Below are 12,023 nucleotides of genomic sequence, written 5' to 3'. Positions count from 1 at the left end.
GAATAATTAGAGATTAATTAAAATTTCAATTCTATAATTGTTAATCAATTGTACTTTTATCTATTTCTTAATTAATTGTAATCATATATGTCATCGATAAACTTATCCAACACATGTAATAAGAACCAACATTGAGAAAAAGGAGGAGTATCATATGATTCCCAATTTCTTTATCTCTCTGAAATTGAGAGAGAGAGAGACAGAGAGGGCGTTAGAAGAACAAGTAACCAAGAAACAAATTCCTTATCCATTATCTATCTTATCCAAAAACTAACATATATATCCGTCGAGGGATATTAGAGAAGAGGCAAAAGTGCCTGAGTACAATTAAAGAACAGCTAGTCATGCGATTCTCCTTTCGTTTCATTGCAAGACCGTGACTAAATTCATTGTAACCTCTCCCTTTTCCTTGAAAGTTCTTGCTTGTGTTATCCATTTGGGGCATCATGCATTCAATTCACCATTACGTTTGTCACCGAAAGATGTTACAGTCTAGTGGTTAGTGAAGAGAAAAGGGGAGATGCTACTCATAAAGCATGTGAAACTTGATTCTCCACTTGCAGTAAAGCGGTGGGTTTTGGCAATATTTCATCCATTCATTTGTTGTGATATGCCACCTGTTAGATAATAATATAAATCATATCCTAGGACCTCACCTAACAGCTTAAGCTATTGGGTTGAGATGGTTCTTTGACATGGTATCAGAGCCTTGATGACCAAGTGGTCTCGAGTTCGAATCTCACCATCCCTATTTATTTGATAAAAATTAAGCATAAAGATAATGTGGGCCTATGCAAGTTTCAAGCCCAAAGGGCTTTCACTTGAGAGGGTGTGTTAGATAATAATATAAATCATATCCTAGGACCTCACCTAACAGCTTAAGCTATTGGGTTGAGATGGTTCTTTGACACCACCCACCTTATATATACATATATTGTAGTAATCATTGATAAATCCACATTTCTTTTGAAGTGGGTGAGAGGTTCGATAGTGGGCAGGCTCAAATTAGTTTAGAAACTATAACTCGAATCTCAATTGCAAGATTTCCCTAGTTTTTAATCTAGTGTCGAGGGCCTATAAAATGGTATCATTTTTATGCATAAATCAACAATTTGGATGAAAATGCATTAACAAATATGGATGGGCGAATCACTTACGGATTATATGAACTTTTAGAGAATTAATTGATTTAGAAATAAATTATTTGGGGGATTCAAGCGAGAATCCCTCTATAGCTAGTAGTTGTGTAGGTTGTGTTTGGTTAGAGTTTTTTTTCCTTAAAATAAAAATATAAAAGGAATAAAAATATATTTTGTTGGAGGAATGAAAAGATAAACAAGAAATAAAATTGTTTCTTAAATATTTATGAAATTAACTTTTATCATTTTAGAACATGAAAACATGAAGTACATATAGCTTTCAAATTTGTATTTAAAAAACTAGAGAGATTTTGGAGAAAAAGTAATCTCCGCTGCATTTGGACCCTTCTCTAGAGGTTGCTTAAAATACTATAGAAGTCAATATCCATCATGTGTATGTATCCATTGTTTAACTCAAAAAAATGGGTGACAATCTGTTTTCAAATTCATGGCGTTGACAAGCAACTAGGCAAGAGGACAAGCATCATGACATAAACTCAATTTGACTCTACATCAAGCACCCCCTTCCCGCCGGCCAATGTGGTTAATCTTGATGAAATTTCCAACTTGGAAATATAATCCTCTCAAATCTGCTCAAGTAGTACATAGACTGTGACGATATAAGGCTTAATTGTGAAGAATTTGTAGGGATTATGAGAAACTTTGGCCCTTCATGCCATGGACACTCTAAGGCATCAGTCATCTCCACGCATTGAACATTTGCTGTCTAGCTTAGAGTAACTATGAAGGTAGCATTGAATTTGCAAAATTCATGAGGATTGACGAGGACAACGAGAAGTGTGTCATCTATTAGAGTAGAAAACAACACATAATAATATAATAGAATTTATGATTTTTTTAGTAATTCTACCTTCCTCAATCACGGATGAAGCAAAAGAGAAGAAACAAATTGAAGGGGATCGCGGAAAGGAGGTTTATTATTTAAATTATAGGGTTGAAGATGCCCGCATGACATAGTTGAATAATTGATGCAAACAAGCAACAAATTGCGATGGAAGAAATTATTTTTGCATTGAAATCGGTTTAAATAAGGTTTTCCACACAATAGATTCTTGTCTATACATTAGGATTTTTGCTGACATAAAGATCAAGACCCTTTCAATTCGAGATAAATTTGAGAACAATTTCATATAATTCTTGACATTGAAATCAGTAGGGTATGTACTGCTACCAAAAATTAAAACAGCCGACTACCAAATCCAACCCAAGCAAGCCCAGCTACACATTCTTCGGACCTTGCCCTCCTTTGGTCATCTCATAGCCTCCTGCTTTGGGATAATCTTCATCGGTAACATACCTTGACCAGAACCAGTGAGTCTTCCATACTTGTCCCATCTCTTCGATTGGAATGCCCTTTGTCTCAGGCAAGAAGTAGTAGACAAAGATGGACATCAGCACCACAAAGAAGGCAAAGAAGAGGAATAGCCCAAACTTCAAGTGGCAAAGCATCGTGAGAAAAATCTGGGCAACTATGAAAGTGAAAAGCATGTTGACAGACACATTGATACTTTGTGCAGCTGATCGGATTTCCAGTGGGAAAATCTCACTTGGCACCAACCAACCAAGAGGGCCCCAGGACCAAGCAAATCCCGCAACGTAAATGCAAATGAAAAGCACCACAACAATAGCATACCACTTGGGCAATTCACCAGGGTTCCCGTTAACTCCAAACTTGGCACCAATAAAAGCTGCTACGACTGCCTGCACATACGCAAAAGTTGACCAAAAAAATGTATCAGAGATTCGTAGGTATAATAAGAGAAACAATACAAAGAGAGCTAATTTCTTCTGCAACCAAGAAAATTACCTGGCGTATCAACATCTGGAAACCACCCTCAAGGAAAAGAAACCTTCTCCCCCACTTGTCGACACCATAGATTGAAACCATGGTACCAACGACATTAAAAACACCAGTGATCACAGCAGACATGAGCGAAGCATTGCTACCAAAACCAATTGTGTTGAACAAAACAGGAGCGTAAAACATAACGGCATTAATGCCAGTAAGTTGCTGAAAGAATGGAATCATTACTGCCATGGTTATGTGAGGCCTGTACTTTCTTTGCAACAAATTTCTCCATGGATGTTCTACTTTCATTGAAGCTTCACTAGCAGCAACAAGGTCGTTAAACTCCTCATCAACATCATCTACACCACGAACTCTTCTCAATTTTTCTCTAGCCTCATCATGCTGGCCACGTTCGATCATAGAGTTTGGAGTATCAGGAAGGACTAGTGATCCAACTGTGATTATAAGAGCAGGAACCATAGCACCACCCAAACTCAATCTCCATCCCCAACCACCATGGATTTTAGCAAAGAAATAGTTTAACACGTTGGCAACAAGGATACCAATTGTGATTGATAATTGAAAACCAATGTTGAGTGCACCTCTGAACTTGTATGGAGCCATCTCAGAGAGGTAGAGTGGCACAGACTGTAATCACAAACAAAAATGAAAATATTTAAATCTCTAATCACCTTGGATTAAACCAATTAGTAAATAATCAAATCGGAGGTATTGAACAGAACTTTTGTCTTTCTTGGGACCATACATTCTTGTCTTGTTGTTCATGTTTCTTGGATTAAGAACAAATATTACTTTAAACACACAAATCAATCAGACAAATAAACAAAAAAGAGAGCAGAAAATGCAGTTTTCCATACTTAATTAAGTTTAATTAACAATTAAGCAGCTATCAACTTACAATTTTTCTATTCAAAGCTACCATCAACAAGTGAACTTTTTGTGGAAATAACAGGCGCCAGAGATGTCATGCTAAAGAAAAACAAGGCAACTATGACTTCCAAAAAATGATAAAATAATAAAGTACCTCCCTTTATCTTATTCCTAATCATTCAGTTGAATTCTTTGACTTGTCTTGCTATAGACTATAGCAGCGGAAAATTTGGATCACCTTTTTTTTTTCTTTTTCTCAGGAACCAAACACGACATTAAATCCTATTCAACTTTAAAGGACTAGGAGCTCATGTCCGGATCAGAAACAACTGGGTATAAGAAACGTGATTTTGTCATTTTCCAAGAAACCCACTTGTTCTCTCTCCAAGAAAATAACGAAGAGGGTGTCCCCCTTATCTGACCTAAAACTTAAAACCATCAAAGAAAAAGAATAGATCTACTAAGGTAATAAATAAATAAATCAATTTTTTATATCCAAGAAAACAAATTAAGATGAGATGCTTTGAAACTCAAAACCCAGAACGATTCCATTGAAAACTATGAAATTATGCACAGAGAGAATAAAAATTGAAGCACATTTTATTGTTTTTCTTCTATATACTTAAAATAGAAAAAGAATAATAAATAATCCCAAAATATACCCATCTCCAGATCCAAATAAAATAACCTCATACTCAAAAGCAACTAAAAATGAAAACAAGAATCATCAGAACAGAAAAAGTAATATTTAGTACCTGATTGGCAAAACCTATACCAAAACCAAGCAAGATTCTACCAAGAATCAACATCCATACAGCTTTAGCAACACCATTGATGATGGCACCAGCACAAAAGAGAACACCTCCAAACAACATGGAGAGTTTCCTTCCAAATTTACGAGTAACTGTGGATGCCACAAGTGATGCCAATAAAGCAGCCAAGTACAGAGAAGAAGTGAACATGGTTAGTGTTTGACTGTCATATTGGCAGTACTGGTTTGATGTGGCGTCTGCTTGCTGTTTACGGTAAACAGATGGAAAAAACTTCTTCAAGAATGATGGCATGGACGTAACTCCACCTGAAAAATCACAAATCCAATTAACAAAATCAATATTTGTATATATACAACAAAAGAAACATTCTTTAAAGTAATATTGGTAGAGAATGCATTCAAGAATGAATCAAGAAAAGAAAAGCATTCTTGAATGCTAGCTTTTCAAGAATGAATCAAGAAAAGAAAAGCATTCTTGAATGCTAGCTTCTACTGTATATTTGGTTTCTTCGAGAAAAAATAATAATCATGATATGACAAATCAAGATTTAAAGCATTAAACTTGATCTAAGACGAATTACCAGAAATCCCAATATCGTAACCAAAGATCAAACCACCCATGGCAGCAACAATACATGTTACAGTGACAAAAGGAGTAAGGTTGCCCGGATACTCCTTTTTGTTGTCACCGACAGCTATCCCTACTGCAGGCATTTTTGCTCGTTCTTTGCTTCAACTCACAAAGAAACTAATGATATAAAAAGATCAAGAACTAAATTATCAGAGTGACAGCAACAAGAAACCGAGAAATGGTAGCTAGTGTTTATAAGAAAGAAGAAAGGAGGCTTTGGACAAGCTTGGCCAGCTTATTTATAGAGGGAGATTGTCAAATTGTCTTTGATTAAGAAGAATTGTTGAGCTGTCAAAAACTAATTTCTTATTTATGAATCAAGTTTATTAATATTTTTTTCTGGTTTACATCTTGAAGATAAGATTATAAGTGGGAAATAGAGTAAGGTCTAAAAACATCAGCTAAATATATATTTTTTTCCACTTTGTTTTCAAGTCTTGTTAGCTATATCTTACGTTGCAGGTATGCTCGTTGATATGCAATTAAAATAATTTCTCTTAAATACATCAAACTAATGTATAGATATGTTCTTAAAATAGTTTTAAGAAAATTAATTTTAATTAACGAGTAAATAATTTAAAAATACACCGTTGTATCATATTTTTTTTTTTAAAAAAAAAACTATCTATCGTTGATTCTATGATCCTACAAAATTGATTTCACACGAATTTTAATATCCATTTAACTGGGGTGAGGTGGGGTGGGGACATTTTGTGGGGCCATATATAAAAAATTTCAAAATTATAATTATTATAACTTCTCATTAAATACAAAGAAACGGATACACAAGATCTATTGCCGATTCCACTTGTTTGTGTATAATACATGTAGGCTACATGTCCATGTTACATGGTACAAAAAAATAAAATCAAAATAGATGTTTTTCATGGCTCTTAATATTTGTTTTTTTTTTTAATTAATATAGTGTTTGGACAGCTTGCGTGTACATCGATTAATTTCACAGATTCTGAAGTTAATAATCATGTAAACCTCTAAAAACTCTAAAGTTTATGAAACTTGAATTGATAATCTTTAAAAAACTAAACACAACATGTAAATCATGTCTAAAAAAAATTACCCCATCAAAACTAGAAAGTCCATGAAATTTTTACTTTTTATAATCTTGGTGCCAAGAAGGGATGCATCCCTTACATGTCCAGATTGATGATAGTCTCTTGAAAAAAGAAATTGTTACTATTTTTATGACATTATTCACAGAAGTCGTCAAGAACAGAATGTAAGAAAAGAAATGGATGAAGGCTGGTCAGAAAAATTAACTTGCGCATCAGAAAAAATGGTCATTAAGCTGAGTCAACAAATTTTGCAAGTTCACCTAATTAACCTTATCAATATTTGGATAATGTTGTGGGTACACGTCGGCCAGACTTTCTCAACATTGTCAAATAGAAAGTGGAGAAAACGTTATTTTTAAGCAATTTACAGCAAAGTTTATACCCATCTATATCTTTTTTCTTTTTAAGTGAATCAAGTTACTAAAATTTTAATTAAATAAACTAAATTTTACTATGTTAATATTTTTTCTGATTCAAGTTAAAACTCAATCTAAATTAATGTCATTAATTTTTTAAGAGTATATTAGGTATTGTATAGCAATTGCTTTTTTAAATTATTTTTACTTGAAAATACATCGAAATAATTATTTTTTATTTTTTAAAATTTATTTTTAATATTATCATATCAAAGCAATTTGAAAATATATAAAAATAATATAACTAAAATAAATAAATAATTTTTTTCAAAAATGTTTTTGAAACTAAAAATAAACATGTTTAAAATGAAAACTACCGGAGACACTGTTTTAACAACAGTGGTTTTATGTGAAATGATGTCACTTGGTTTCCAAAAGAATTATGCTGTCAGATTTCCTGAAGTAAAGGGGCACAGTGATGACGGAAAGCAGCTTCTGAACTGAAAATCTTGCTTCTTGTTTTCTTTTTTTTTGTACTGTTCTACTGTGACCATACTATAAAACGACCCACTTTCAAGAAATGATTTTGATGCTTGTCCGTATCCTAGCTTGATCTTCATTAATTATCATATAATTAATTCTAATTTATAAATCTTATCGTAAAATCTTGAGAAAGAAATCTAAAGAGTTCATGCCCTATTGTTTTACCAATTACCAAGAACAATTCACTAGAGGAAATTGAGGAAACTTGCCCTACTCAATATATGTAGCTCTCATACTTTTTATCCTCGTCTCCCTTGGTGACTAATCATGGTGTATTGCTTTAATTTTTCCAAAAAAAATTAAAAAGTAATATAATTGCCTATGATGAGACCATGGATGCGACCGTTTCTAGTTACTCCTTTCCCTCAATTTTTTACCTTGGAATCATGTGGCATTTTCTTTGCTTTAACAAAAGGTAGGAGAAGCACTGTATTGTTCACTTTGGAACCTTCCTGTTGTCAAAAAGCTAAAAAAAAAAAGAAAACGAACTAACTCAAAGACGGAGAATAAAACAAATTAAAGGAAAAGAAAAGGAAAAAGAAAAAGGAGTGAATAAAATCATGATTTTTCACTTTTGATTTTTGATCTCATCTCGAAGTAACAAGGAACCATCCACGAATTTAGCTCTCCTCTTATTGAAAACCCTTTTTGCTTTCTGGTGGATTTGATTCTTACAGGTTAAAGAGTACTCTTTGGCTATAATTGTTCAATTAATTCTAACTCCATTGATTATGTCAATTACTCGTACTTTTTATTCATGATCATTTTCTATGTATCTGGCTTCAAAACTAGCCGTAGCATTGGTGACGTAAGCTTTTAAAACGATGAAGTTTTGTTTTTAAAATAGTGGTAAAAAATTAGAGATATTTAGTTGAATGAGAGGTTGAGATTATGTTTGTATTGAAATAATTAAAAGAAATACAAATATTTTAAGTCACACATGTAATTTATATAATAAAAAAATGTATTAAATATTCTGTACGTACATAATGTAAAAAGTTATTCGAATATTTGAGTTTCCAAGTGTAAAGTCATATGGGTCCCACTTCAAAATTTACAACAACCAAATAAAATTTTTGAAGAATTTGTTTTTATAGTTATTTTTTAAAATATTTTTTATTTAAAAATATATTAAAATAATATTTTTAAAATTTTTAAAAATAAATTTTGATATTAGTGCATTAAAATAATCTAAAAACACTAAAAAAAATATTAATTTGAAGTAAAAAAAATAAAAAAAAATTAAATTTTTTTTAAAATACTTTTAAAACGCAAAAAGAAATAGGATCGAAACTTAAAAAAACCCTCATGCAACTTTTAACCTCTATCCTTACTCACTAGTGAGTAAATTAACTGAATTATTTAAAATATTTATGAAAATTAATTCAATCAAAAAAATTTCTAATTGTTTTGGATAGTTTTAGTTAAAAGATTTTAAACACTCATTTGTTTGATTTGAATATTTGATACAAAATTTAAAAATTCATTTGGATTCTTATACAAATCAAACGGTTTCAATTAACGATCATTCCTAAACTTAACGGCTAGAAGATGTTAGTGTTAAAATAAATATTGTTTATAAATGAAAAAAATAAAAAATTGATTTAGAAGTATAAAAATATTATTTTTAAGATATTTATTTGTTTTACACAGAAATAACTAATTCCTCTAAATCTCCAAATAAATAATAATAAAAACAAATGTTACTAATTCTAGTATCCAGCCACCTTTAGACTTTTTTTTTTTTTTTTTGACGATCCTCCAAAGGGAACTAATATTTTCTTCGTGAGGGAGGCTTAGCCCTGTTTCTGTAACGTGTGTTAATTAGTGTTTGTTGTGGGGTTTTGCACCTTCACTCAATAAAAAGTCCTGCATTCTTTGGGATTTTCTTACTATTCTTTATAAGTTGAAACAGTAAGGAATTAATTAGCTATAAAATGTATTAAGAAATTTATTTCTTTTCAATCATTGTCGAACTTGCTTGGAATGACCGGCACCCATTGAAGTCATCATCGATTCGAGCCCGGGTTCAACATGATCACCCAACTACAAGTCTCAAACCCACACACGCACATAGCTCGACAAAGAAATAGCTAATATTTCCAAAACCAATAAAGACCCAATGAAGCATATATGTGAGAGGTCAGTGCCACTTGCGCTTGTATAAACACGATTAGTAAGATCAACTATGTGGCCCGCCGATTACCACACAAAACCTAAAAGGAGGATAACTTTTTGGATGTTCAAAATTGGTTGGCTACCTTGAGATGGACCATACATGACACAAGTGGCTTGACAGGATGGTCTGTACGTATGCCCCCCCATGCTCATGGGTTGACTATGCAAAGTCAAGCAAGGAAGAACGCACCCCCGGGCCACAGTGGGCTCCGAGGTGGTCATCTAGTCATCATGTACTAAGTCTGGTCTTTAACTTTATCAGATTGAGTGGGTCCATTTTAGCATGGAAGTGTGAACACGTGTGAAAACAAGGTAAAATTCACTCAAATACTTTGCGTGCCTGATCCCATGTACTACAGTGTTCTCAGTGATACAGTGCCATCGTAGACAACTCCATGCCGTCACACCTGCGTCTTAATTAGGTGCACATCAATTCTCATGCATGTACTTATTTATTAAGTGGTGATTAGAACACAACATGCCACCCCAAATCATTCAATTGTGTGTTTTACTCTGTTTTTTACGAGATCAATATGAGTTCTAGTTTGTTTCATGGAAATCTAAGCTTTCTAATGTGTAATACAGCTTCGAAAAATAGGTTAAAGGAAACCATTTTCTAGTCAGCTTTAAAAAATAAAGGCTATTGAAGGGAAAGTTTTTCCATTCTCATGATTGGAAAATACTTCCCACGAGGACTCTTCTTTATTGGATGAATTATATTTAGTCTCTCTATTTTTCGATAGTTTTATAAGTTAGTGCTCTTGTTTTTGAAAAGCATAATCTAATCCATGGACCAAAGTTGATTGTATTATTAAAAAAAAAAAACTCCTAATTCACCCTTTTTAAATGCATTTTTAGTTTTGACTATAGCATGTAAGATTGGAAATTTTGATTAAATTTAAATATTGATATACTAAGCAAATAAACAATTTAATTATGATTAAAAAATCAATAAAAAGATATTCAAGTTATGATCAAAAATATGAAAACATAAACTTAATATTAGGATTCTTAACTAATTATTTTATTATTTTTTACTAGTCTTCATATTTTTTGCAATAGTGTTTATATTTGATCTCCCAACAAAATTTTTTTGGAGGCACATGCCACAAGGTAAAGCATCATGTGTGATTGGGCCATGTTTGTTTTTGTGTTTTAAAAGTGTTTTAAAAAAAAATTAAAATTTTTTAATTTTTTCTTTGCTTCAAATTAATATTTTTTTTAGATCATTTTGATGTGCTGATGTCAAAATAATTTTTTAAAAATAAAAAAAATTATTTTGATACATTTCTGAGTAAAAAACACTTTAAAAAGTAACAAAAACCACATTTTTAAACACGCTTTTTAGACTGGTCAGGTGTGTGAAAGTAGATCCAGAATACCCTATGTTTTCAAACAACAAAAAAAAGCTTAAATGATATAAAATATGATTTATAATTGATGTACATATTTTAAAAGTTGATGAATATGACATAAACTCAATTAAATATTAGGCTAATTAACAGGTCAAAGTATAAAAGCTTACACCACTAATAAGTTTTTCTTTCAACTCATTTTCCAGCGCAACTAAATATTTGAAAACTAATTTACAATTCATTTTTATGATACAAACAGACATAAAATAATAATATATTTTTTTAGAATCCACTTTCACAATGGTGAATGTCAACCAACTTGGCAAGTCCAACGTTTTTTACTTCAACGATATTCTATACAGCTATTTTTAATTCTCAAGCATGCTTTATAATACGTTATTGATGAGAATCTATTATAATAATAATAAAAAAAAAACTTAGTAATTTTGGATTATGCTTATCCGAAGCCTAAAATTCAACACCTGATATACATCATGAAGTCAACTTCAATCTATGTGCCTTTATGGCCGGTGAACGCATCCTTAATTTCGGGTTTCTTCTTAACCTCTGGATAAACATAGACCTGTCTGTGATGGAGATGAACATCCAAAAAGCTTTTGCATTCCCACCATGCTAATTGTTTTTGATTCATCAGAATGCTTTGATTTTTATACTATATACAACTGCTAAATTCCAACCTGCTTGTGTTTCTTAAAGCTAATAATAAGGTGGGAATGGTGATGAAATGTGAATGCGTAGTGCCCTAGGTGAGGTAAAAAACAATGGATCCAATATTGGAATCCCCTTCCCTACATTCTGGTGAAAGTCTCTGAGGAGTCTCTTTGCCCATGCTTGTATAGGTAACAGAATGCCCATTTTAGCGATGAACACCTATATGAATTGCTGGCTGAACATTAATGATTCAAGGCAGAGATAAGCATCCATATATAGATTGTGGTGCATTAATGCAATAACTTCCTTCTCTTTCTCATTGAATTCAAAGAGTAAACATTAAATACTGCTGCAACAACGCGTAAATTGATAAGAACTACAAAAGGATAAGGAAGAAGAGGAGCCATGCCATATGTCTATGAGAATCAACAAGGCAACAAGCCAACAACAGAAAATTAATCCCAAATATACCAAAGTCAACCAAGTTTAACTTTTGCATTTTCACTGTCGTAACTCAATTTTTAACCATTTTATTTTAATTATTATTATTATTTTATTTACTGAAAAAATAAAAAAAATAATGATGAAAAAAATAATAATAAT

At 32.0% G+C, this 12,023-nt stretch overlaps 1 protein-coding gene across 1 annotated transcript; it reads right to left on the bottom strand.

Moving 5' to 3' along the window:
* Window positions 1-2,152: 2,152 nt before the first annotated feature.
* Window positions 2,153-5,469, bottom strand: LOC133699706 (sugar carrier protein C-like). The gene is made up of 4 exons (XM_062123090.1): window positions 5,194-5,469; window positions 4,596-4,918; window positions 2,968-3,597; window positions 2,153-2,861 (listed from the first exon to the last, which is right to left on the bottom strand). Exons 1-4 carry the CDS (start codon window positions 5,324-5,326, stop codon window positions 2,379-2,381), a joined length of 1,569 nt encoding a protein of 522 aa, XP_061979074.1. The 5' UTR covers window positions 5,327-5,469; the 3' UTR covers window positions 2,153-2,378.
* Window positions 5,470-12,023: the final 6,554 nt, after the last annotated feature.

The sequence above is a fragment of the Populus nigra genome, chromosome 7 (assembly GCF_951802175.1).
Source record: "Populus nigra chromosome 7, ddPopNigr1.1, whole genome shotgun sequence".
Taxonomy (NCBI): Eukaryota; Viridiplantae; Streptophyta; class Magnoliopsida; order Malpighiales; family Salicaceae; genus Populus; species Populus nigra.
The sequence above is the reverse complement of the archived record's forward strand: the minus strand, read 5'-3'. Positions and strand labels throughout refer to the sequence as shown.